This window comes from Pyxicephalus adspersus, chromosome 5 (assembly GCF_032062135.1).
Source record: "Pyxicephalus adspersus chromosome 5, UCB_Pads_2.0, whole genome shotgun sequence".
Lineage (NCBI taxonomy): Eukaryota > Metazoa > Chordata > Amphibia > Anura > Pyxicephalidae > Pyxicephalus > Pyxicephalus adspersus.
Window position 1 is genome coordinate 13,591,168 of NC_092862.1, and position 25,845 is coordinate 13,617,012.

General features: G+C 41.5%; 1 protein-coding gene and 1 long non-coding RNA gene across 2 annotated transcripts in view; one reads left to right on the plus strand and one right to left on the minus strand.

Moving 5' to 3' along the window:
* The window catches only part of LOC140330525 (uncharacterized), a 104,094-nt gene that overhangs the window by 37,852 nt on the left and 40,397 nt on the right, over positions 1 to 25,845 (minus strand). The window lies entirely within an intron of this gene.
* SNTB1 (syntrophin beta 1) overlaps positions 23,110 to 25,845 on the plus strand; it is a 112,686-nt gene continuing 109,950 nt past the window's right edge. The window contains exon 1 of the mRNA XM_072410685.1: positions 23,110 to 23,764. Within this exon, the coding sequence (XP_072266786.1) occupies positions 23,266 to 23,764 (499 nt within the window). The 5' untranslated portion in view covers positions 23,110 to 23,265. The remainder of the gene's footprint in view (positions 23,765 to 25,845) is intronic.

Below are 25,845 nucleotides of genomic sequence, written 5' to 3' on the forward strand. Positions count from 1 at the left end.
GCAATTAGGACAGATGTTTGTCTCAACATATTATTAGGCAGCGTGGTGTCAATTACTGTATAAACTCCTCACTTTTAGTTAATCACAAACAAAGCAAAAAAAAATCTTTATGGATCCTAGACATTCATTAACTTCTGGAGCAAGCTGTGCTTTGATATGCAAAAAGTTGGTTGTTTGATTATTAAAGAGTTACAAGAGGCTGCAGTAATAGCTCACTCCCTAGGATCACCCACAACCTCAGCTGTGTTTAGCAAAAGATTTTTTCTGCAAGTCATGAAAACTGCCCCTCCCCCCTCCAAGCCTCCGTTCTGCACACCAACGAGCAGGGAAGCCCATTCATATCTAGGAGGCATCTTTATGTCGGATGTCCTTAACCCGGGGACTACTTGTATATGGTGCTGACATAGTAATGTGACTAGCTTTCCCCCAAGGGGCTCACAATCTAATGTCCCTACCATAGCCTTATGTCATTACCACAACCTAGAGCCATTTTTTTAGGGGGAAGTCAATTAACCTAACTGCATGTTTTTCAGATGTGGAAGGAAACCCATGCTAACACGGGGAGAACATACAAAGCCCCTTGCAGATAGAGTCCTGGCCAAGATTCCAACCTGTGTCCCTAAACCACTCCTGTGTTGTCTTCACTGCGTGCTTTGGGTCTCGTTATGTTGAAAGGTGAATCTTCCAACAATAGTAGCGTCAGGCTGCAACATAACAAAATCGAAGTGCAGGGGGTATGAATACTTTGTAAAGCCACTGTATATTCACCCTCCCAAAAAAAAGAACAACTAAGTAAGAAAGAGGGGCTTGGATCTGAAAGTAAGTTTCTTCAAATCAGAGACAGTAAAGAACTATGTATTCCCAAAGCTTGGTGGGTATTAGTAGCAGGAATGGAATGTTATTGTTCTTCTTCTGGTTATTATTATTGATATTATTATTATTATTATTTTTATTATTAATAATAAGTAGTATTTATATAGCGCCAACATATTACGCAGTGCTGTTCATTAAGTAGGGGTCGCAAATAACAGACAGTGACACAGGAGGAGGAGAGGACCCTGCCCTGAGGAGCTTACAATCTAAGAGGATGGGGAAGTATCACACAATAGGAGGGGGTAAATGGAATGGTGGGAAGTAGTGACAGTTTAAGAGACAGAATAACATGGGTAAGCAAGTTTTAAAAGATGGGTATTGTATGCTTTTTTAAATGGGCAGAAAGTAGGAGCAAGCTGAATAGGACGAGAATAATGGAATATACCCCCCTTGACATCCACCAGTTGATGAGAACACTGCCTGCCATGTACATTAATAATCACTGGAAGCCACTAATATAATGAGCAGGTAGCCTAGCCCATTGGCTGGTGGTTGTTAGGGGTGGTATGATGATTTGGGTTTGCAGAGAACCCATCCTTGTATTTAATCATTGTCACCAATGTTCTCAAAAAACATAGAACTCTTCCTTTGACAGGAAAAAATTTTAGTAAACGTGGCAGCTGCATATATTCAAATAACCTCTAGGGGGAGCAACTTTAAATCTGTTTATTAAATATAATAATAAAAATATGGCAAAGATAATTCCCAACATTCATTTTTAGTAATCCTTGCAACTATAATTGCAATGGGTCCCCCAGTGCAGAACCTGCAGGCCCATCACAAGCGTTAACCTGGCCATCCATGTACTGCTTGCGCCACCAAGTGACTGGCCAGAAAAAGAACATTTTTGTGCTTTAAACCTGACACTGCTCAGTGATCAAAGGGGATGCATTGGAAATCTAAAGAGAGCCATTAATTATCCTCTACTTAAACGTGACCTTTGCAGTCTCAGACAAATAAATGATGGTATAAATCTTATGAGTAAGAAACATTTCACTCTAAAAACACAAAAAAAAAAAAAAAAGACAACGTGTTGCAAAGGTGTGGTCGGTTCCCGTCTGTTTCAACTTAAACTGGATTGTCAGAGATTTATTCTTAGCCCGGCTGTTGCCAAGACGACGCCTAGCATTTGACATGACAACTAACGGACAGACATGACCCTAGAAAGTAACGTAATACTTCCTCCAGCCAGGCTTACGCATTGCGTCTGAAGCCCATTTAATGCATATTTTATATGTATATTCATTGGAGAACCCATTCCAGTTTTATATTATTTGGAGGAGGGTTGCCAGGAGACGCAAGATGCTCCGTCAGAGTTTTGGCCGCTGGTCTTCCAGTGTTTTCCTCCGAAATTTTCTTTACATTAGGTTCCCGGGGTTAGATGAGGACACGCACTCCCTGTCTCAGCATGTTATCCCACTGCTGTCATTTGTTTTTGGAACATGGATCGTTATCCCATCAGACAGTCAAAAGGTTTTTGTATAATTAAGAAAAACAATAATTAAAGATCACGCTGAACATGGGCCAGAGAGTTCTTTGTGGCCCTGTTTATAAGTAAGCCTGTGGCCCCGCGTTAAGCTATAAAATTATGGTACAGAAATACGAATCCTAAAAATGAGTGCTGCTCCGGGCTAGCGCAGTTGCTGGTCACCTAACCAATTGCTGAACCAGCAGGCAGTCACATGATCTCAGGTGAAGGAGCGGGCATTATAGCGCAGGTCACGGCCCTTATATTCTGAGCTAAATTTGCAAATGTAATATACAAAGGCCTGTTTGTACGAGGGGTGAGGGGATGGATTTTGCTGGAACCCATGAAAGAAAGAGGTGAGAAACTAGAAATTTGGCCTTTTGTTGTATTATTGCACCATGGTCAATAATTGTTTTTAGGTAACTAGAAAAAGTGAGCCTCGTTCCAGAATGGGAAACAATGCTACAGAAGTGTCTTAGTGAGTAGTATGTGAGGTAAGGAGAGCAGAGAGCATAACAGGGGATGGTGGAGGGAGCTGGAAGGAAGTGTGGAGGGTGCAACAGGGGGCGGTATGTGCAGGAGAAGGCTGAGTTGGTATGACAAGGGGCAGTTTGTGAAGGGAAGGGGTATGGAGGGTTTAACAGGGGGCAGTGGCTCTGATTTATTAAAGCTCCCCATGCCTGGAAAGGATGCACTTTTATCAGTAAACCTGGGTGATCCAGCAAACCTGAAGATTGATTTCCTAACAGTCATTTGCTATTTGTTAGCAAATGTTTTCAATCCTGGACCAGATCCATTCCAGGTTTGCTGGATCACTGATGAAAGTGTATCCTTTCCAGCCTTGGAGAGCTTTAATAAATCAGGACCAGTATGTGTAGAACACGGGTCTGGGGGCTGATAGGAAGCAATATGCACAGGATTTGCAGAACATGATTGGTTCCTTTAATGTCTGTAGAAAAGGATGGCAATGGCACTGGAGATGCCACCTACAGCAGAATCTCCATGCACATTATGGCATGCATGAGAACCTCAATTGCCACCATATTTGGTGAAAGGGGCAAACAATTCATATACTGAGTATACTGGGAGAGAAAACTGAGTTGGTATGAGAGGGGGCAGTATGTGAAGGAAAGGAGTGTGGAGGGTTTAGCAGGGGGCAGTATGTGTGTATGTATGGACAGGGGTGTGGAGGCTGACAGGAGGCAATATGACAGAAGTTAGTATGACCAGGGGTGTAGTTGTAAAAAAAGAAGAGGGGGCACAGTAATAGTGAAGGCTATCCAGAGCCTGTACGGGGGTCCTGAAAAAAGTGAGGGCATGGCGTGCCACCCCACTACACCCCTGGGTATGACAGGAGGGAGTATGTGAAAAAAAGGAGAGTTGAGGGTATGACAGTGGAAAAATGTGTAGAAGTTACATAGTTACATAGTACGATAGGTTGAAAAAAGATATACGTCCATCAAGTTCAACCACTAGGGAAATAAACATATCGCAGATATAAAACCCTATAAGACATAGTTGGTCCAGAGGAAGGCAAAAAAAAAAAAACCCCGGGTACAACTTGCTTCAACAGGGGGAAAAAAAATACCTTCCTGATTCCATGAGGCAATTGGATGTTCCCTGGATCAACAGTCTCTGTTATTTTTACTTTAAAGCCTTAATCCCCAGTTATATTCTGTGCTTCTAGAAATCATCCAGCTTTTTCTTATAGCAATCCATAGTAGTTGCTGAAACTACTTCCTGAGGGAGCCGATTCCACATTTTCACAGACCTTACAGTGAAGAATCCCTTCCTTACCTTCTTTTCCTCCAGACACAAAGAGTGCCCTCTTGTTCTTTGTAATGATCTCAAAGTGAATAATGGGGAAGAGAGTTCTCTATATGGACCATTTATATATTTATACAGAGTGATCATATCCCCCCTTATACGTCTCTTCTCAAGGGGGAATAGATTCAGTTCAGCTAATCTCTCCTCATAGCTGAGCTCCTCCATTCCTTCTATTAGTTTAGTTGCCCTTCTCTGCACTCTCTCCAATTCCACAATGTTCTTTTTTGTGAACTGGTGCCCAAAACTGGACTGCATATTCCAGATGTGGTCTGACCAATGCTTTGTACAGGGGCAGGATTATGTCTCCATCTTTGCAGTCTGTTCCTCTTTTATTCCAAGAAAGTACTTTACTAGCTTTGGATATTGCAGCTTGACATTGCATGCTGTTATTAGGTCTACCAGAACCCCCAGATCCTTTTCCATTTCTGACTCCCCCAAATATATTCCCCCTAGACAGCATGAAGCATGCATGTTGTGAGCTCCCAAGTGCAGAACTTTACATTTATCTATATTAAATATCATTTGCCACTTGGCTGCCCAATCAAACAGTACATCCAGGTCTGCTTGTAGAGTATAGACATATAGTGCAGATGGTTACCATTGGGCAGCAAGCACTGGATATTGTGGTGGGTATGACAGGAGGGCAGTATGTGCAGGTAAGCTGTATGAAGGAATGATAGTGATCTGTAAAAGCAGGAGAGAAGTGCAGAGGGTATAACAGGAGGAAGTATGTGCAGGAGAGGTGTGTGGAAGGCAAAACATAGAGAAGTACCGCATGTGCAGAAGAAAAAGTGAAGGGTTTAACGAGGCATTATGTGAAGGTAACAAGTGTGGAGTGTATAGGAAGGAGAATTATGTTTATGGACATGCACAGGATGCAGGATGCACATGTTCAGGAGAGGTGTGTCAGAGGGTATGACAGGGAGCAGAATGTGCAGGAGAGAATATTTGAGGGTATAAGGAAGGGCAGTATGTGCAGAAGAGGAGTGTGTAGGGTATGAGAGGGGAAAGTATGATATGGAGTCAAGTATCAGACAGTATGACAGAAAGCAGATTGTGCTCCTGCACTCCAATGATATTCTCCAATTGCCTCTTTAAGTAGTACAATGTGTTCTACCACAGCAGTCCCCAACCTGTGGTCCACGAGAAAAGTTTGGTGGTCCGCGGCTCTGGCCAATGAACCCCCCAGCAGGGTAAGGAAAAGGACCCAGCTTGATGGGGCGCACCGGCCAGAGCTATGTCTCCCGTATGCATCGCAGGCTCAGGGCGTTGGGTGGGTTGTGTCTCTAGACACACACCACCCACTCTCCCATCACAGACTCAAATCTGGGCTGGCATCATAACATCACTCTGGGGGAAGTTTCTTCACCTTTGAATGACACACAGCTCCTCGCGCATGCACGGTCCGGAGTCCATAAATTTAGTGGTCCATAACACCCAAAAGGTGTGGGACCACTGCTCTACCACACTATGAAGGTTATTAAAAAATGGTTTGACTTGGCCTCAAAATTCCATAAATCTCAGGCCGAACAAGCATCTGTGGAAAAACAAATCTGATCCATGGGTTTTCAAAAAACTGGATCTGCTGCTAATGTCTTGTTGCCGGATACCAATAGGACTCCTTTAGAGGTCTTCTAAGATCCAAATCTTGATAGATCAGATCTTTTTGAAAGCACAATGTATAAAGATAACAGACGCTGCCGTAAAGCACCTTTTACTGCACACTACTGCAAAGCATGAGTGTGAACCCAGCCAGATATTTGTGGAACATGATTGGTTTCTTTGGTGCCTGTGGAAAGGGACGGCAGTGGCACTGGAGATGCCACCTCCAGCAGAAACTCTGAACATTTTGGCATGCATGTGGACCTCAATTGCCACCATATTCGGAAAAGGACAAACACTGCATATACGGAGCATAAACCTGTAATGATTATCTTTCTCATCTCATTTTTGCACTGAAGGAATCACAGACTACCATGAGACCAGAACATCCGTAAGTCTGCGCGTAAATCTGGAAAAGAGGGGAGCAACACAGGAAGAAGTCCAATCCAGGCCTTGCAGCTGGATCATTAGTTCGCCTGGAGCAGGTGGTCTCTGACCACTAAGGAAGGGTGAGTCCCTCCGGATGACCCCATGGACTGTGCCAAATCTATCAGCTGTCCCATCCTGCTGCTAGAGATATTACTCTTTGTGCTCTGGGTGAAAATGGAAGCAATGGCTGAAAGTCTCTCGGGGGTTTTTATTGTAAGAGATTTTGGCACAAACGTCCAGCGAACCATTTCATCGACGTAGGAGGTCTACTGATCAAAGATTAGAAAGATGAACTTGCAAAATGGCTGTACCCCATAACATGACCTTTCAAACATCCTCCTCCACCTAGAACAATGCATGTTTGCTGTTTTTTGTTTTTTTGTTGTTGCAGTTGAATATTAAATGATATATGTATTGTATGATATGATATATGTATCCGGATTACAGATGTGTAGCTCTTTATTATATGGAAAATAAGGGAAAGATACCAATAAAGTGATGTGATGATATTAAAAGTGTGCAATCCCTGTACAATCAGAATGCAATATGAGCGTCCACCTGAACTATACAGCCATCTGCATCCAGTTGGAGAAGTAGGGGGCCCTGCTTTGCTCAACTGGCCTAGCATATGATCTTACCTGCTTACAATCCAATTCCTCTCAAACCCAATAAATACATTAGACCCAGTTTGGGTGAAATCCTGTTCTGGATTATGGGAGGAGACACATTAAGGAAGGAGAACAATGGACGTTTGATAAATTGTAAAACAAAAATGTTATATATTTACTCTTTGCATTATTTTCTTTTCTATGTTTTATTTTCTTTATTTTCACCTGGTGATCCCCTGTGCACAGAAAGTTACAAGAGTGCTGGATTTCTTTCATAAACAACAGGCATATTCTGTACTTGAAAATATTCGTATCATGAAATTTAGAAAACAAATGCAGTCACATTTGCCAAGATGTATTTTTTTTACATTTTGTTTTTAGGATTAGATATACTTTGATTGCTTTTTTTAAAATCTTTATAATATCATATTGCATTAGCTTCTGATAACTCCCAGCACAGACTGGGAGAGAGGCAAAGCCAGCAATGTAAGCCAATCAGCCCTCATATGGTACGATGCTAATGCTATAATACAGAAAGAACTTGCAGGTAGATGGAGATAGGGCAAAGATGATTTCATGAGCATGCTGCTGCTCATCTACCACCCAATCACAGGATAGACAAATTTTGTTTTTTACCAAAATGTATTACTTTAACTGCAGAAGAATCAAATTAGGTCAAGAACTTTTGTGTGTGCCTTTCCCACAAATAGAATTTCAAAAAGACAGATATACTGGAGCAGGTAGGCTGCAGCAAAAAAAGGTAGAGATACATTACATTGTGATTTAAAGAGGTATGGTTAAAACTCCAGCTCAAAAAATAAATGATACATAAATAAAAAAATATCCAAATATAAGAAAAAAAAATAACAAAACCAATTTTTTGCTATAATATTGAGCTGCAATCTAGAGATTTTCCCTGCAGTATCCCATTTTGCCACTAGATGTCAGTATGATGCACAGCATCATTCAATTGTTATAGTGAGCACTGATATCAAGTTTAGCACAGGCAATGACATTGCTGGCATTGCAAAACTACATTTAATGATATATTTAGTATCAACTGTTGTTTTTATATCTGGATGGATTTCACCTTTAAAAAAGAGGGGGAGAATATTTTCTAAGTTGTTAGAAAAAGAAATAGGGGATCAATGGAACAGAAAAAAAGCCAACGTTATCAGTAAAAAAAATAATAATAATATCAATTAGTAAATTGTTATAATAACTTGCTATTGATGGTCTGCAAATCTGTCTACAGAACAAATAATATGCATCATATTATATATTATTATAATGGGCCTGATTTATTAAAGCTCTCCAAGGCTAGTGAAGATACACTTTCATCAGTGAACCTGAGTAATCCAGCAAACTTGGAATGGATGTGGTCCAGGATTGAAAGCATTTGCTAACAAATAGCAAATGACTTTTAAGAAATCCATTCCAGGTTTGCTGGATCACCCTGGTCCACTGATGAAACTGTATCATCCACAGCTTTGAAGAGCTTTATTAAATCAGGTCAAATATCTTATCAAATATATCAAATAATGAATACAATAAATCAATTATCTCAATTCCTCATTTGTTTATATTAGTTTAAATTCAGCCCATGTATAACTCAAATAGTGATGCACAAACATTGATTGATATAATGAAAATTATTTAGAACAATATGTAATGTAAGGAAGCCACAGCCCTGAATAAATGTATATTAATGAGTGAATAAGGTCAACGGGTGCAATTATTGTGAATACACTAGCCTGTGCAAACACCCAGTAAATCTTCTTTTTAATCCATATATACATTATCAGTCTCTACAGAACTTAACTTCATGGACTTATTTTCCACTCTGGGCCCATTTGAAGTTCCCTAATCTTTGAGGTTAGGATTTGCTGTTTCACAAAAGTTGTATTTAGATGGCATACAAACATTGTAAAACCTGAATATGTCCAATATGTTTTTTATGGGTAAACCTTATGTTATATATAAATCACTGAGTCCAATCACAGCCTCAAAATGACCTGGAATTATTCTTTGCAAGGATCCCATGAACCCTTTTGCTGCCAAAGCCATTTATGTGTCTTTATATAATAATGTAAATATATATTGTATATTGTGTTTTTTGCACACAAGCTAAAATGCACATTTATATATTATAAAATGCACCTAAAACCTCAAACCATTCAATTTGCTGAAAGTAGAGAACCTGAAAAATTCAAAAATATCAGTTACAAGTATTTTATGTCACACTAGCACAACTGTTTAACAAACCCACATTTTTATAATTACTTATTCCAAAAACTTACACAGGAAAAAAAATACAAATTTCATGAAAACATAGTTTATTTGAAATTGCATATATATATATATATATATATATATAGTGCTGTAAATGCATTTTTCAAAGCCCATTTGTTGTTCTTGGCACGTTTCGCAACATCCTTAGCTTCTTCAGAACTTTTTGATGAGGAATTTTAAATTAAACCTAAACTTCAGGAAAAAAATCTTTTAAATAACTTTAATGCACAATGTGATCACTATTTTACAAATGATATGAGTTTTTTTTCTAAATGAATAGAGACCAAATATGCCGACCAATGCAACTGTATATAATAAAAGAAACTATTGTCCCTGTTACCCAAAATTTTACCCAATATAGGTGAAGCTTTAAAAATTTTTTTTTAGTATGTCAGTTAATCATAAATGACAGCCCTAGATGTATTGTTTTTGCAATTGTCTTTATCATAGGCATATGTATAAGAATATGTGCACTGTATATCCAGTTTATTGTCTATGTTTGTATGTGTACGCCAGTGGGGAAAGGGGGTTGATTTTGGAGGAATTTTTTTGTTTGATTAAAATAATTGTTTGATTAAAATATATATTTTTTTAACTTCAAGCTATGATCACAATAGCAGTGAGGCTGCAGTGCAGTTATCACTTTTTCATGCCAGCGAACCAGTGAGAAGTTTTTACCAGTGGCAGCCCCATAAAGAATGAATGGGGTGGCAGTGAGTTTATTACTTCTCACTGCCACCCACTGTAAAATCTGCAAACATTGGATCTTGAAGAACCAGCGCTCTGGTGCAAACGGCTGAGGAAGGGGGCAGAAAAGCCCTCTATTTCATAACATAGTGCAAGTAGCAGATTCTTTATTAGACCCCTGCACTCTATATAAGCCATCCAAGCACAGACTGCCTATAGCTGACCACTTCCAGGTAACACTTTCTAGGGGTAATTATTATTATTACACACTATTTGTATAGCGCCGACATATTACGCAGAGCTGTACAAAGTACATAGCCATGTCACTAGCTGTCCCTCAAAGGAGCTCACAATCTAATGTCCCTACCATAGTCATATGTCATTATTACAGTCTAAGGTCAATTGTTTGGGTGAAGCCAATTAACCTAACTGCATGTTTTTGGAATGTGGGAGGAAACTAAAGTACCTGGAGCAATCCCAAACAAACCCAGAACAACCTGCAAACTCCATGCAGATAGTGTCCTGGCCAGGATTCAAACCTGGGACCTAGCGCTGCAAAGGCCAGAGTGCTAACCACTGAGCCACTGTGATTAGCTAACACATGTTCCCAGTTCTCCATCTGTTCTCGAACCTGACATCCTCCATGATGGTCCTCATAAAGCACAGGTATGTGTGGGAAAGGGTGGTGTTACCTTCCACAGCATTCAAAAGCTGCCCGGATTCCTTTTCCAAGAGTAGAAAACACATAAACACACTGCAAGCTGCTATATCAGCCAGGGGTTTGAATGCTGGTGCTGCCAGCAAAATATGTAATACATTGCTGGAAGGGTTAATCCCTGAATAAATCTATATGCAATTTATAACATAACATTGTTTCAAAAATTAAGAATGAAAATATTAGATACTGCATTCTGCAAGGCTTTGGCCATACAAGGTCAAATTGAGGTTTAAAGACTTTGGGCAAATGAAAGTCTAGGAAAGAGTTAGTATTTGGTTATTATTATTATTATTATTATTATTAATAATAATATTAAATAGTATATATATATATATGTATGTATAAATGTGTAAGGGTCCTGAATTGGGTTGAACACTCGGGTTTGGGTAAGCGATAGTTAAGTGTTAGTGCTTGGTTAAGGTTTAGGACATTTATTCTTTCATACATTATATATTACATTATTGATGTTTATGTGTTTGCTGCTGAAAGTCTCATTTCTAGAATTGCTGCTTCAAACATTCGTAGCATTTTCCCCTTTTTTGTTTCCCTTTAAAGAAAACAGTAAATTCACCGCAATTCACATCCCTGTTATTTGAGTGGAACCTTCCTTTCAATTACACATTACTAACCCTTTAATCCTCTCTTCTCATTGTGCAGCACAGCAGAGCAATTCTCCCAGATGAAGAGGAATCAGTTGCCTGAGTCAACTTCTAACAAATGTCAAACAATTGCTGCGATGGCTGCAATCCGGCCTGACACTGCCAAACCACCATATGTTGCCCATTTAGCACCCCAGCAATTGAATTCTTTAGTGACAGATCAGTAGCATAATAACAGGCTGTACAAACACTGATCCATGGACATGTCAATACTCAGCAGAGCTGGGGGGTTGTTCTGCTGGCCAGGGCACTTAGAGTTGTGGCTTTATATACGGTGTCAGAATCTGCTGGTCAGAAATGTATTAAAGGGAATCTATGGTGTCATCAGCACAAAATACAGAGAGGTGCAGCACGGAGTATGCAACATGCAGCACAGTGTGCAAAATGAGACCAATCAGGGTGTATCATTCACAGAAATTTGTACAGTGTAGGAATGACCAGAGAATGTCACATGCAGCACAGTGTGCAAAATGAGGCCAATCAGGGTGTATCATTCACAGGAATTTGTACAGCATGGGGCTGTCCAGAGAATATCGCATGCAGCACAGTGTACAAAATGAGGCAGTCCAGAGTCTCTCTTCTAAAGCATAATGTACAGAGGGGGCGGCACAGAGTATGCAATGTGCAGCACAGTGTGCAAAATGAGGCAGTCCAGTGTATCCTTCACAGGAATTTGTACAGTGTGGAGCTGTCCAGAGATTATCACATGCAGCACAGTGTGCAAAATGAGGCTGTCCAGAGTGTTTGTCATAAAGCACAATGTACAGAGTGGGACAGCACAAAGTTTGCAATTTGCAGCACAGTGTGCAAATTGAGGCAGTCCGGAGTGTATTATTTACAGGAATTTGTATAGCGTGGGGCTGTCCAGAGAATGTCACATGCAGCACAGTGTGCAAAATAAGGGAGTGCGGGGTGTTTCTCTTAAAACACAATGTACAGAGTGGGACAGCACAAAGTTTGCAATTTGCAGCACAGTGTGCAAAATGAGGCAGTCCCGAGTGTATTATTTACAGGAATTTGTACAGCGTGGGGCTGTCCAGAGAATGTCACATGCAGCACAGTGTGCAAAATAAGGCAGTCCGGAGTATCTCTCTTAAAGCACAATGTACAGAGGGGGCGGCACAGAGTATGCAATGTGCAGCACAGTGTACAAAATGAGGCAGTGTATCCTTCACAGGAATTTGTACAGTGTGGGGCTGTCCAGAGAATATCACATGAAGCACAGTGCGCAAAATAGAGTCTGTCCAATGTGTCTGTCTCAAGGCACAACGTATAGAGAGGACAGCACAGAGTATGCAACCAGCAGCATAAAGTATGCAGTTTGCAACACAGTGTGCAAAATGAGGCAGTCCAGAGTGTATCATTTACAGGAAATTGTACAGCATGGGGCTGTCCTGAGAATGTCACATGCAGCACAGTGTGCAAAATAAGGGAGTGCAGGGTGTCTCTCTTAAAGCACAATGTACAGAGGGGGCAGCACAGAGTATGCAACCTGCAGCATAAAGTATGCAGTTTGCAGTACAGTGTGCAAAATGAGGCAGTCATGAGTGTATCAATTACAGGAATTTGTACAATGTGAGGCTGTCCAGATAATATCACATGCAGCAGAGTGTGCAAAATAAGGGAGTGCGGGGTGTCTCTCTTAAAGCACAATGTATAGAGGGGAGCAACACAGACTATGCAACTTGCAGCACAGTGTGCAAAGTGAGGCAGCCCAGAGTGTATCATTTACAGGAATTTGTACAGCATAGGGCTGTCCAGAGAATGTCACATGCAGCACAGTGTACAAAATGAGACAGTCCACAATGTCTCCCATAAAACACAATGTAGAGAGGGGGCAGCACATAAAATGCAATGAGCAACACAGCACGTAAACTGAGGCAGTGCAAAGTGTGTCCCTTACAGCACAATGTACAGAATGCCAAGAACAGCACAGCACTTTGCCATATCTTTATCTACCACAAAAGTATAGAAAGTCACAATCACAGATCCTAATCCCCAGTGTTGTTGTTGATTCATCTTTTGTTAATGTTTATTCTATAAACATTGTTCATGGAACCTTACACATCCCGCTCTGTGTTTTGTCTGTACAGACTGAACTGAAAGTGTTTTAAATGTTGCATTAGCCAGTTGTTAATGTAGCAGCAGGTGAAAACAATCCTAATTAACTTTTATTAAGATAAATTTTCAACAGCTGCATCAAATTAGGTTTTTTACAGAAATACACGTAGGCGTGACTGCCTGCTGGCGTGTCTGCTGAGAAGCAAAAACATTTTATAACACCCGGAGAGGAGCTCAATTCTAACTTTTTTTACTTTTTAGGAAATTGAAAAAGATTTACTGATGGAGTGTCACTGGGAAAGGCAATGAAGGTGAAAAAAATGGATTCTGCAAGGATAAAAATGTAGAATTTAAATATTTTTGTCTTTCTGCAACAGAAAGGGCAGCTGCTTTGATTGATTCTCTAGCAGTCATAAAGTACCTGTGAGGTCCGAATCTTTTTGTATTGAGGAGAGATCTCCTGACAAATCCACAAATGTCGTTATCTCTCCACTTTCTGAGACAATGCTCACCAGGGCCAATAGTAAGGTTGCATTTCCCCACTTCATACTTTAAAAAAGGCCATGGGGTGTTTCTGGGTTTAATGGAGCTGCAGCAGTTTTTGATTTTTGGAATCAGGGGTGTAGTCGTAAAAAAAGAAGGGGCACGGTAAGAGTGAAGGCTATCCATGGCGAGCGCGCAGGGAGAACCTCTCTGGGGTCCCAAAAAAAATGAGGGCACGGCATGCCCACCCCACTATACTCCTGTATGGTATCCAAAAAACTATTTACTTTTTAATATGATAATTGTACAAAACCAATACATCAACCAACTATGGCCGCCAGGACCCTTTCTGGCCATTTTGTGTCCAATTCAGATACATCTTACGCCACCCTTACCTCCCTAGTCAGGATGAACAATGTGAGATAGTATGGAGGGGTCAGCCAGGTGGAGAAGGGCAATCGAAAGAGGAGGGTAGTCAGTATGGAGAGGGTCAGATAGAATAAAAGGATCAGCCAAGATGGAGGGGGAAGAGTGAGAATGGAGGGGTCATCCAAGGTGACTGGGGACAGTCATAAAGTAGGGGTCATACAGGATGGGGGTGACAGTCACAATGGCGGTCATCCAGGATGGATGGGGACTTTTAGAACATAGAGGTCATACGGGATGGGGGTGACAGTCACAGTGGGGGGGGTCATTCAGGATGGAATGGGACAGTTAGAATGTAGGGATCATACGGGATGGAGGGGGCAGTCACAATGGGGGAGTCATTCAGGATGGATGGGGATCATCAGAATGTAGGGGTCATACATGATGGGGGGACAGTCACAATGGGGGATTCCATCAGGAGGGAGTCATTCAGGATGGATGGGGATCATCAGAATGTAGGGGTCATACATGATGGGGGGACAGTCACAATGGGGGATTCCATCAGGATGGAGGAGCATAGTCAGAATGTAGGGATTGTATGGGATGGAAGGGGCAAACACAATGGGGGAGTCATTCAGGATGGATGGGGACAGTCAGAATGTAGGGATCGTATGGAATAGAGGGGGCAGTCACAATGGGGGATTCATTTACGATGGATGGGGACAGTCAGAATGTAGGGATTTTATGGAATGGAGGGGGCAGTCACAATGGGGGGTCACAATGGGGGATTCATTTACGATGGAGGGGGACAGTCAGAATTTAGGGATCATACGGAATGGAGGGGGCAGTCACAATGGGGGATTCATTTAGTCAGGATACAGAAAATAAGCAAATATGTCGGGATCAGGTGGGATGGAGGGGGTAGTCGGAATGGAGTGGTTATCTCTAATAGAGTCAGCCAGAATGGAAGAGGACATTGATGGTAGACGGGGTAGTCAGGATGGAGAGATTTAGCTATGATGGAATAAGCCAGGGTCAGGTCTCATTTACCATTGCAAAGCCATTGCAGTGGTTGGTATTTTTGTATTTTTGGCTGCTGGCAGTCTCTCTGCCCATTCTGCCTTTCCTGCACAGTGAGCTGATCTTCATACCCCTGTGTACCATCATCGGGCTGGCAGGAGAGCGCAGAAAGTGCACTCTATGTTTTTGCCTTGTCCTTGTTCAGTCCTCACTCGGCAGATATCCTGCTAATTCCCCTTATGGCTCTGAAATCACTTGGATCAGAGTGAAATTAGCAAAAAGGGTAAAGGTCCACAATTTACAAAGAGGAGCTTTGGCACATTTTCAGGCTGGACTGCAAAACAACTACCTAGGTGGTTTCCAATACCCAGATTACAAGCAGAGCTTTTTGTTGCATACATTTGCATATACACATTGAAGCCAGTATGGTTCATTAGATATCTATCAAAGCATACTCCCAGATAAGGCTGGGACTGCCTGTATGGCCCATAAGTTTGATATGCCAGTATACTGTCAATTGTACTATTGACCAGTCCACAAATATACTCTTTGGGCCCTAAGATTTCTCCGAGATCACATAGAAGCTCCTTTTGCTCTGTCAGGCTCCAGTTTGCATTGTGCCATTGCAAATACCAAGGTACATCTGATCAGAGGGTGACTTAATCTGATCATTACAATAAGTTTCTGCCAGGAAGTCATTTGTCTGGACAGACTGTTCCACTTGATACTTATTGAACTTGTTATTATACAAAAATACCCAGGACTGAGTCTTCCTTATGAAGCGCCCTGCATTCCTATCATACTGACGGCATATTAGACAGGTATGAATGTGATCTCCATGCCAGCAGTCTCCTGTCTCGTCTCTTGATGTCACTTCCCATGGATAATATGAGATATTCCTGCAAACAGTTATGATTAAAATTCAATTACTTTAAGTCTGTAGGAAATCAAATTTTTCTGCAGCCATGGAAAAGAAAAAAAAATCTAAAAATTCCAACAACAAAATCAAGATTGTTTTTCCTACTTTTGGAGTTCATATCTACTTTTATACATTTTATTTAGGTATAAAGTAAACCTTATTTTATATTATACTACGTTTTTTTTTTCCTATTTATGTAAGTGTTGTATAACTTTTTGATTCTGACATAAACAGCCATAAATGACAAAAAAATAAAATGACCTTCACTGGGATCATTGAATATGAAGAAAGGAAACGGTATTGGCATTGTGATAGAGGGAGCTGAGGCTTCCATTCAGTAAAACCCCTTGTCATTTGTATGCCCGCTTCTCTCCTTGCCCAACAAGGTGTTCTGTGATTGGCCAAGAGGAGAAGGTGTGCAGTTAATGAGCCATGGCTCCTATCATTGCAGTGGTCAAATTACTTTGGGAGTGTACTGTTGTTGTTACCCCTGGGAATAGACTATGACCTTTTCTTCATTCTCTCAGTGTTGGAGACAGTGGGGTAAACGCATGGGGGTAAATTTTTTTTCATGGTGGCAAGAATAGTCTTTTAAAAGCCCAACTCTGGGTTCTGGGCCACCCAGAATCAACCTCCCCCATTACCTGTAGCCTGCCACTTTTCTAAAACTTTTTTTTTTGACTAGATATCACAGGCTGGTCACATCATGCCAAAAAATGTTCTCCCCCATTACTTCTTCACTGCACTGGGTAAGGGTCTACCAATAAGGTATGTCATTGCAAGTTGAAGGTTACATAGTTACATAGTAAGTCCATCAAATTCAACCACTAGGGAAATAAACATACCCCAGATATAAAACTTTATAAACAAAGTTGATCCAGAGGAAGGCAAAAAAACCCTGGTTAACCCTGGATCAACGGTCTGTTATCTTTACTTTAAAAGTTGTACCTAACCAAATGAATCTGGCCATTACAATATAGTTTATCCAGAATATCTATGATGGGGTCTGTATCCCTCTCCTAATCAGTACATTTAGAAAGAAGGGTTGGATAGTAACCTAACTCAGGGGTTAAGCCTATCACGCAGTATTTCTGGTTCAGTGTCCATCATTGATATTGGAGGATATCTAGTAATGAAAAATAACTCCATAATAAATAGGAGAATTGCTTTAACACTGTTTGGGGTACCAGTTACTGTATCTAAACATTTTAATAAATTGACCAGGAGTTGGGCTTCAAGCTGGTTCATATACAGTGTGGTAACAACTGCATAAAATCTCCCATCATCTTTATAAAAAATATGTGTGGACAACTGCTTGGTTTCTATAAAATTCATATCACATGCCACATCCCCATTTTACACAATTTGAACAAATTTAAGTGGATTTTTGGGAGTTTTAAGGCATTCAATCAAACCTAATATGCGTATTTCAAAAAAATCTAAATCATTCATTTATTTAAAACTTCATTTAAACTCTCTCATAAAATCAATAAATTAGTCTTTACACTTCCATAGTTGGTCTAGTGTGTATTAGTAGGAATTAAACATTCAACGCATTTCACGGAGCATAGTCGGCTTCATCAGGAACAAATAGCATTTATTATTCTTTTGTGGCACCTAGAGCTATTCAATCCATTTTTCGACAAGTGTGGCACATTAACCTGAGCTCTCCCATCATCTTGTGTTAACTTCGAGAATAGGATTTCAAAGCACCCTATTTCAGTAAAATCCCACAACTGAGTGCCTTTTTGGAACACACCAAACAACAACTCACCATAGTGTTGTGTGACGCCATAGATTTGTTGTCTTAGTCTTCTGGGGCACAATTCAAAACATCCCACTAATGCATGTAATGCATTTCCTGAATTCTGTTATATGAACCTTATGAACCTGTCCCTAAAGTTAAATGTATAGATACCCTGTCCTGCGTAGAGTACCATTGCTGAACACGAATTTCCTGGCTATTATGCCGATTTGGCCGGTATTGTTGGGAGGACGCTCTGGATCACATACTTATTCCCCTGCAAATATTAGTTCTTCCTTGGCTTCGGAATCTAAATATTTGAAATATACAGGCTATTGTATATTGATCTATCCCTTGGCTATTGTTCATGGGATTACATTATCATCAGTTAAATTTATTCTGATTTCTTACTATACATTGGGAACGATCTGCTTCTGCCCATCTTCCTCATATAATAAATCCCCTGAGAGGTTAAATATTACTTTTTTCCCCAGTACAAATGCTGCTGCTCATCATATTATCAAATTTTATATGCGTAGATAATAATTCATTGAGCTGCAAAACGCTTTGTATTCATTAACAATGTATAATTTTTTATCCAATTACTGTTACTTGTAAGTGAACCCAGGACAAGTTAAGAATTACAAAGACTTTCATATCTTTTTGTGGTCAGAGAAACTGTATCATTTCATCATTGCATTGTTGTATGTGGACTACAGGTAGTTCCTGAGTTAGGGACATCCAACATATGGACGACTCCTAGATACGAACGGGGCTTCGCTGTGTGCAGGATGGAGGCATGAAGGGGAGGATTTGCATGACTTGCAGAAGAAATCTTTTGCTAAACACATCTTAGGGTTGTGGGTGATCTTAGGGGGTGAGCTCTTTCTTCAGCCTCTTGTAAATCTTTAATGACCAAGAGAAACTCTGCAGTTGTTTCTTTTTGCATATCAAAGCACAGCTTGCTCCAGAAGTTAATGAATGTCTAGGCTCCATAAATGCTTTGTTTGTGATTAGCTCACAGTGAGGATTTTATACAGTAACTGACACCCCACTGCCTAATATTATGTTGAGACAAACAGCCGTCCTAATTGCATTTATTAAAATAATGTACATGTTCCGACTTACATACAAATTCAACTTAAGAACAAACCTACAGTTTCTATCTCGTATGTAACCCAGGGACTACCGTATTCTGGTAATGATATATAGCCATGAATAAAGACTTGAAACAGATTGGCTTTGTATTGATTTTGTCCTATATTGGATATTTGTCCTTTAACTCATCTATCATGCTGATTAGGTTTTTATTGACTCCTGAGTCATAACCCAGCACTTTTCAGATATTCAGACCTGCGTCAGAGACAGCCAGGCACCTGGCACTTTCAGAAGAAGGTCAGCCATGAAATCCCTCATGGTACAAGTTTCCTTTATTCTCAGGGCCATCACAGACAGTCATAGCGATCCACTGCATGGAAACAAACTGCCAAGATAATTCCTACAAATAAACATAGTACAACCAGAAATCTGCTAATTTTTATAAACAGAAACTTTAAACTTTCTTTCCATTTTAATTTTCGATTTGTGTGTTTAAATTAATGTAAAATGTAACGTTTTCCTTCTATTAGTAATGGGCTAAAATTAATTAAAAGAAAGAAAAATCTATTTGAGCCAACAAAACGATTCCCCAGCGAGAGAGGAAATTCCAGCGGGAGAGTAAATGTTGACTTTCATACACATTTATTTTTGCCATTCCTCATGGTTCTGGACAGAATGCGGAGATTTGTTTAATAGTTCAGCTCGTGGTTACTCCTCAGAGTCCGCCAGTTTGTAAAATGATCGGAGTCCATGAAATCCACTTTGAAATTCATACTTGCCTGAAGTGACAGTGCAGCAGATTTACAGCCAGCATACATTGTGCCGGATTGCCCTGAAATGAATGGATGATAATAAAAGTGTGTAAAAATTGCCCCCCTTCATAATTATTTTTTACCCTTTATTATCATATGTTGCATATCAGCACCATTGATCTCTTGCAGCGTCTACAGGAATTTCCTGTCTACATACACTTCCAATCTGCTGCAGTTCATTGCTCTGGGCCGGTTTCCTGATGGAGACAATAATAGACTGTGGCTGTGCAAGGTGTGCTGGGTCCCTGGCTGCAGTCAGTTGAGGCTTCCATTATATCTAGTGATTACATATACTTTAAAGTGAATTTTCAAATCATCTTCTATGTTTTTACATGTTGTATTTTGAACCCTTTGGGGTTCTGCCATGGCAATGGGCAAAGCCTTTTCTTCTTGCTATCTGGGGGTCCTGCATAGGCATTGCGCGAGTCTTAATTTGCACTCTATGGGGTCCTGCCATGGTAATGGCCATTACTATTCTACATACCATGGGGTCCTGCCATGGGTAAGCCTTGTTTTGCGCTCTATGGTATTCTGCCAAGGCAATAGCCATTACTATTCTACATATGACGGAGGGCCCTGCCATGGCAATGGATAAATCTTATTCTACATGCCATGGGGATTTCTTACCCTAGCATTGGGTAAGGCTTATTTTGCACTCTATGAGGTCCTGCAATGGCAATGGCTATTACTGTTCCACATGCCACGGGGTTGCTGCCGTGGCAAAAAGCAAATCTTATTCTACATGTCATTTGGTGTCCTGTTATGGCAATGGGCAAGTTTTTCCTACATGCTGGGGGAGGTCCTGCCATGGCAATGGGCAAGTCCTATTTTGCATTCTATGGGGTTCTGCCACAAATGGCAAATATTATTCTACATGCTATGGGGATCATACCATGGCATTAGGAAAAGGTCTGTTTCACCTGCTACCTAGGGATCCTGCCATGGAAGTAGGCAATATACAGTATTTTACACTGTATGGGATCCTGCCATGGCAATGGCCATTACTATTCTCCATGCGATGAGGGGTCCTGCCATGCCAACAGGCAAATCCTATTCTATATGCCATTGGGAGGTCCTGTCATGGCAATGGGTAAGTCTTATTTTGCATTGCATGAGATCCTTCTATGACAATGGCAAATGCTATTCTAATGTCACGTGTAGCCTTGCCATTGCAATGGGCAAGTCATATTTTGTATTCTTTGGGATCCGGCCATGGCAGTGGGAAAATCTTATTCTACGTGAAAAGGAAGTCCTGCCATGGCAATGAGAGCATCTTACCTGCTACTGTAAAGCAGGTCCTGGCATTGCAATGGCATGAGTGGGTAGTGGTGAAAAAATCTTATTCTGCATTCAGTTCAGAGAGAATTGTACATTATCCACTAGAGGGAGCTCTATATTACACTAAACCCATTTGTGGGCAAAAAGGGCACTTTTCTTTTTTTGGTGCACAGTTCATTTTGAATGGGAACCTCCAACATTATCTCTATGGTGTGTACTAATCCTTGTGCAGCCAATCACCTCTCAGATTATATTCCCCTGACACATAAACTATGAATTAGAGTTAACAGAACTCAGTTTAGCACAATCAGAAAAGAAGAGAGAGGTAAAAGGGGTAAAACAAAGGTGGTGGGGGGTTATTTTGGAAGGTCTGATTAAATTGTACTAAGAGGTATGGCTACACACACATGGGCCCCAATGCTCATTTTGGATTTTAGTCCCCCAATAGTTCCTGGAATAACAAATTCTGCATTGTGATCACTAATATATTGGTCATTTAAACCACAATGTATGGAGAAAATGTTTGAACCCCAATTAGAGCAATTAGGGGGACCCGATCATTAATGCTCATGAAGTTTAGGTGACATGGTCACTTTAAATGACATGCATCCTTAAAGCAGAACTCAGCTCTCTTGGTGTTCCTGAACATTTTTCATTTTAGGCAACTTGGCAAGAGATCTAGACTCAGAAAACAGCACAGCTAATACTCTTTAGATCTCTGAATCAGCAGGGAAATGTGTCAGGCCTTTGCAGAGAGACCACTGCTTCCTACATGATAGAAGCAAGGTTCTACTATGCTGGCAGTGAACAGGCTTTTTTTAACCTAAACTGTAGCACCTATAATAAGAAAACAAACATAAAACAGCATCGGTTTTATTTCTATACACCAAGAACAGGGGTGCCCGACAGGTATATCATAAAGGCAATGTGAATAGATGGCGGAGCCCTGTCTATCAAAATGAACTCTATCGTGCACAGAAGTCCAAGTTTTTATTGTTGGTAGGTCATTTTGGCCATTTTAAAAGCCAGAAAAGTGTGGGCACCCCAGACCTAGAATGTATACATTTCTCTTCCGGGGAGGGTCCTCTCCTCCTCCTGTGTCACTGGCCCTGATTTATTAAAGCTCTCCAAGACTTTCAGGAGTGAAGCTGGGTGATCCAGCAAACCTGTAATGGATCCTTGCTAACAAAGAGCTAATGACTTTTAAGAGATCCATTCCAGGTTTGCTGGATAACCTAGCTTCACTGACCCTGGAGAGCTTTAATAAATCAGGGCCGGTGTCTGTATTTGTCTGTCATTTGCAACCCCTATTTAACCCTCCTAGCGGTAATCCCAAGTCATATTCGGCTTAGCTTTAACCTAAAATAACCCCAATTACCTTGCTTCATTGTAGTCCTCCTGGTCCCCGCAGGTCCTGGGGACGCGTCTGTCTTCTTCGAGCCGCACAATGCAGAGACAATCTCCGGGTTTTCCTGGTGATGTCGGTGGGGACGGGCGGATTGGCGGGTAATTCAAATAATTTTGTATTGGAATCAATAGCTGTATTGAGCTCAATACAAAGAAATCTTCATATAATATATATCATTTTATTATGTATATATATTATTATTATTTTTATTAATATTAATAAACAGGATTTATATAGTGCCAACATATTACGCAGCGCTGTACATATATATATATATATATATTATATGCCACTGCACACTTACTTGTTTAGCTTTGTTTTTCATTAACAGATTTTTATATATTTTTATTTAAAGTTTATTATTAAATTTATTAAATATTGGTCATATTTCAGGTAGTTATGCCTAAAAATGATAACCTACAATGCAAAAAAAAAAACTTGTAACGTTTTTTGCATTGAAATTTGAACAGAATTAGAAGGCTAGGGAGGGTAATGTACAGCGTTGCCTAATATGTTTGAGTTATATAAATCCTGTTTGATAATTGATAATAATTGTGTTTATCCCCAAAGTTTATTCGTGCTTGGATTACTCATTTTTCAGGTCGCTGCAGTACCTCTCACTGAGCACTAGATGTCGCCGCACACACACTTTGCTCGCTGGTTTTCTCAATGAGCGCAGCGTCCCCCTCATTAACCCGTTGCGCGCCGTGTTGGCCGGGAGCTGCCCCCCCCCCCCCCCCCCCCTGCCCGCTGCGCCCGGTAGATTATCATGCGTTATTTGTTCTGCTTTGTTTGCTCTTCTCGGGTTTCCCGGCATTGCTCCACCCAGCCCGGGGATCAGCAGGCAGAAAGCGATTAGTTGGCAGTGAAAGTATTTCCCGGTGGTGAGAAGTTCCCGGGCGATGGTGCGGGCATGGCTGTAGCGGGCACGGCAGTAGCGGGCACCGGGCGGAGGAGCGGCTGGCTGGAGGTTCTGCTCCGGGAGCGCTGGTACAAAGTTGGCAGCAAGTTGTGCGAGGAGTGCCTGGTGCTGAGCAGCGAGGACATTGGCACCAATGGCATCACCAATGGCTCGTTCAGGGGCCCCCCGGAGCCTGGCAGCCCTAAGGGGGTCCGCACCGCCCTCACCGACCTGCCCGACCAGGTGCCAGAGGCCATCGCCAACAAGAAGCGGGGGGTGAAGGTGGTGAAGCATGAGCTGGGGGGTCTGGGCATCAGCATCAAGGGGGGCAAGGAGAACAAAATGCCCATCCTGATCAGCAAGATCTTCAAGGGGCTGGCAGCCGATCAGACACAATCTCTGTATGTGGGGGATGCCATCCTGGCTGTCAATGGGCTGGATCTCAGGGATGCCACTCATGATGAGGCTGTGCAGGCGCTGAAGAAGGCTGGCAAGGAGGTGACACTGGAGGGTGAGGAACTTCATATGGGGGCACAGACTATGGGGGGCACAGACTATGGGGGTCCTGCCATGGCAATGGGGAGTGTTATTCTGTAATATATGGGGTCCTGCCATGGCAAATGCCAAGTTTTATTCTGTAATGTATGGGGGTCCTCCCATGGCAATGTGGAGTGTTATTCTGTAATATATGGGGGTCCTGCCATGGCAAAGGGCAAGTTTAATTCTACATGCTATGGGGGGTCCTGCCATGGTAATGGGGACTGTTATTCTGTAATATATGGGGTCCTGCCATGGCAAATGCCAAGTTTTATTCTGTAATGTATGGGGGTCCTCCCATGGCAATGGGGAGTGTTATTCTGTAATATATGGGAGTCCTGCCATGGCAAAGGGCAAGTTTAATTCTACATGCTATGGGGGGTCCTGCCATGGTAATTGGGAGGTAATATTTGGGGGTGCTGCAATGGCAAGGGGAATGTTATTCTGTATTAAATGGGGGTCCTGCCATGGCAAAGGGCAAGTTTAATTTTACATGCTATGGGGGTCCTGCCATGGTAATTGTGAGGTATTATTTGGGGGTGCTGCCATGGGGGTCTGTATCGTATATGGGGGTCTGTATCGTATATGGGGGTCCTGCCATGGCAAAGGACAAGTTTAGTTCTACATGCTATGGGGGTCCTGCCATGGTAATTGGGAGGTATTATTCTGTAGTATATGGGGGTGCTGCCATGGTAAGGGGCAAGTGTTATTCTGAATTGTATGGGGGTCCTGCCATGGCAATGGGGAAGTGGTATTCTGTATTATATGGGGGTTCTGCCATGGCAAAGGGCAAGTTTAGTTCTACATGCTATGGGGGTCCTGCCATGGCAAATGCCAAGTGTTATTCTGTAATGTATGAGGGTGCTGCCATGGCAAGGGGAAGTGTTATTCTGTATTGTATGGGGGTCCTGCCATGGTAATGATATAGTGTTATTTTGTATTATATGGGGGTCCTGTCATGCCAATGGAAAAGTGAATTGTATGGGACATCCTGCCATGGCAATAGGGAAGTGTTATTCTGTGTTGTATGGGGAGTCCTCCCATGACAAGGGGCAAGTTGTATTTTACATGCTGTGGGGGTCCTGCCATGGCAATGACAAGTGAATTATATGGGGCTCTAATATGCCTATGGTTGTGTTATTCTACATGCTATTGGGGTCCTGCCATTGAATTATTCTGCATTCTGTAGAGTGGAGGGGTCCTGCCTTGGCAATAGGGGAGTATTTTTGGCATGCTATTGGGGGGATGGGGGATCTGCCATTGCAATTATCCTAAATACTACTTGGTTATGGCAGTGGGAATGTCTGTATTATTTTGCCTGGGGACAACCTGTTTCAAGTCACCTAACACGTCAGTAACAGCTTTGCACGTCTAAGAAGTTCTGCAGCAGCTCAGGTCAATGATAGGAAATGTTTTCTAGAAAACTCAAAACTTTCAGTCTAAGGAGTTCTTGAGATTTTCATTAGTTTCCATTATTCTGTCACAATCTGATCGTGTTACAAACCTCTTTCTAACTTTATTCATCTAAATGTAAAATTCTTCTGTACAACATTAATACCCTTGCGGCAGAGATCATGGAATGTGCATCTGCGTGTGTTCCTAGTTCTCAGAATTTATTGTAAAGTTATTACGGACGATGCTCTTCTTGGTGTTTAAACTTTAAGAAAGTTAGGAATAAGACAGATCTGTGCAGAAATCAATGGCCGGATACACACCAGCAGATTCACTGCTAAGTCCGGCTCGGCCAAACGGTCCAATCAATTTTCCGATTGGTGATTGCTGTGTCTGAAGTCTCAAAACACGGCTGACATATGGTATGGGCTATGTGATTCTTATCCAGCGTACAGGCAGCCTGTGCCATGGCAAAAAGGGCAAACTTATCTATGACAGCTGTGTGCTTCTAAGAGGTTCTGCAGCAGCTGCTTACATTGTGATCATATCTAATCATACAATCCTCACGTTACCCATATATGTGCAGAGTAAGGTATTGGCATTGATCATGTTGCCGGCTTCTCAGAACGCCTCTGTCAATGATTACAACCCTGCTGGGAGCTA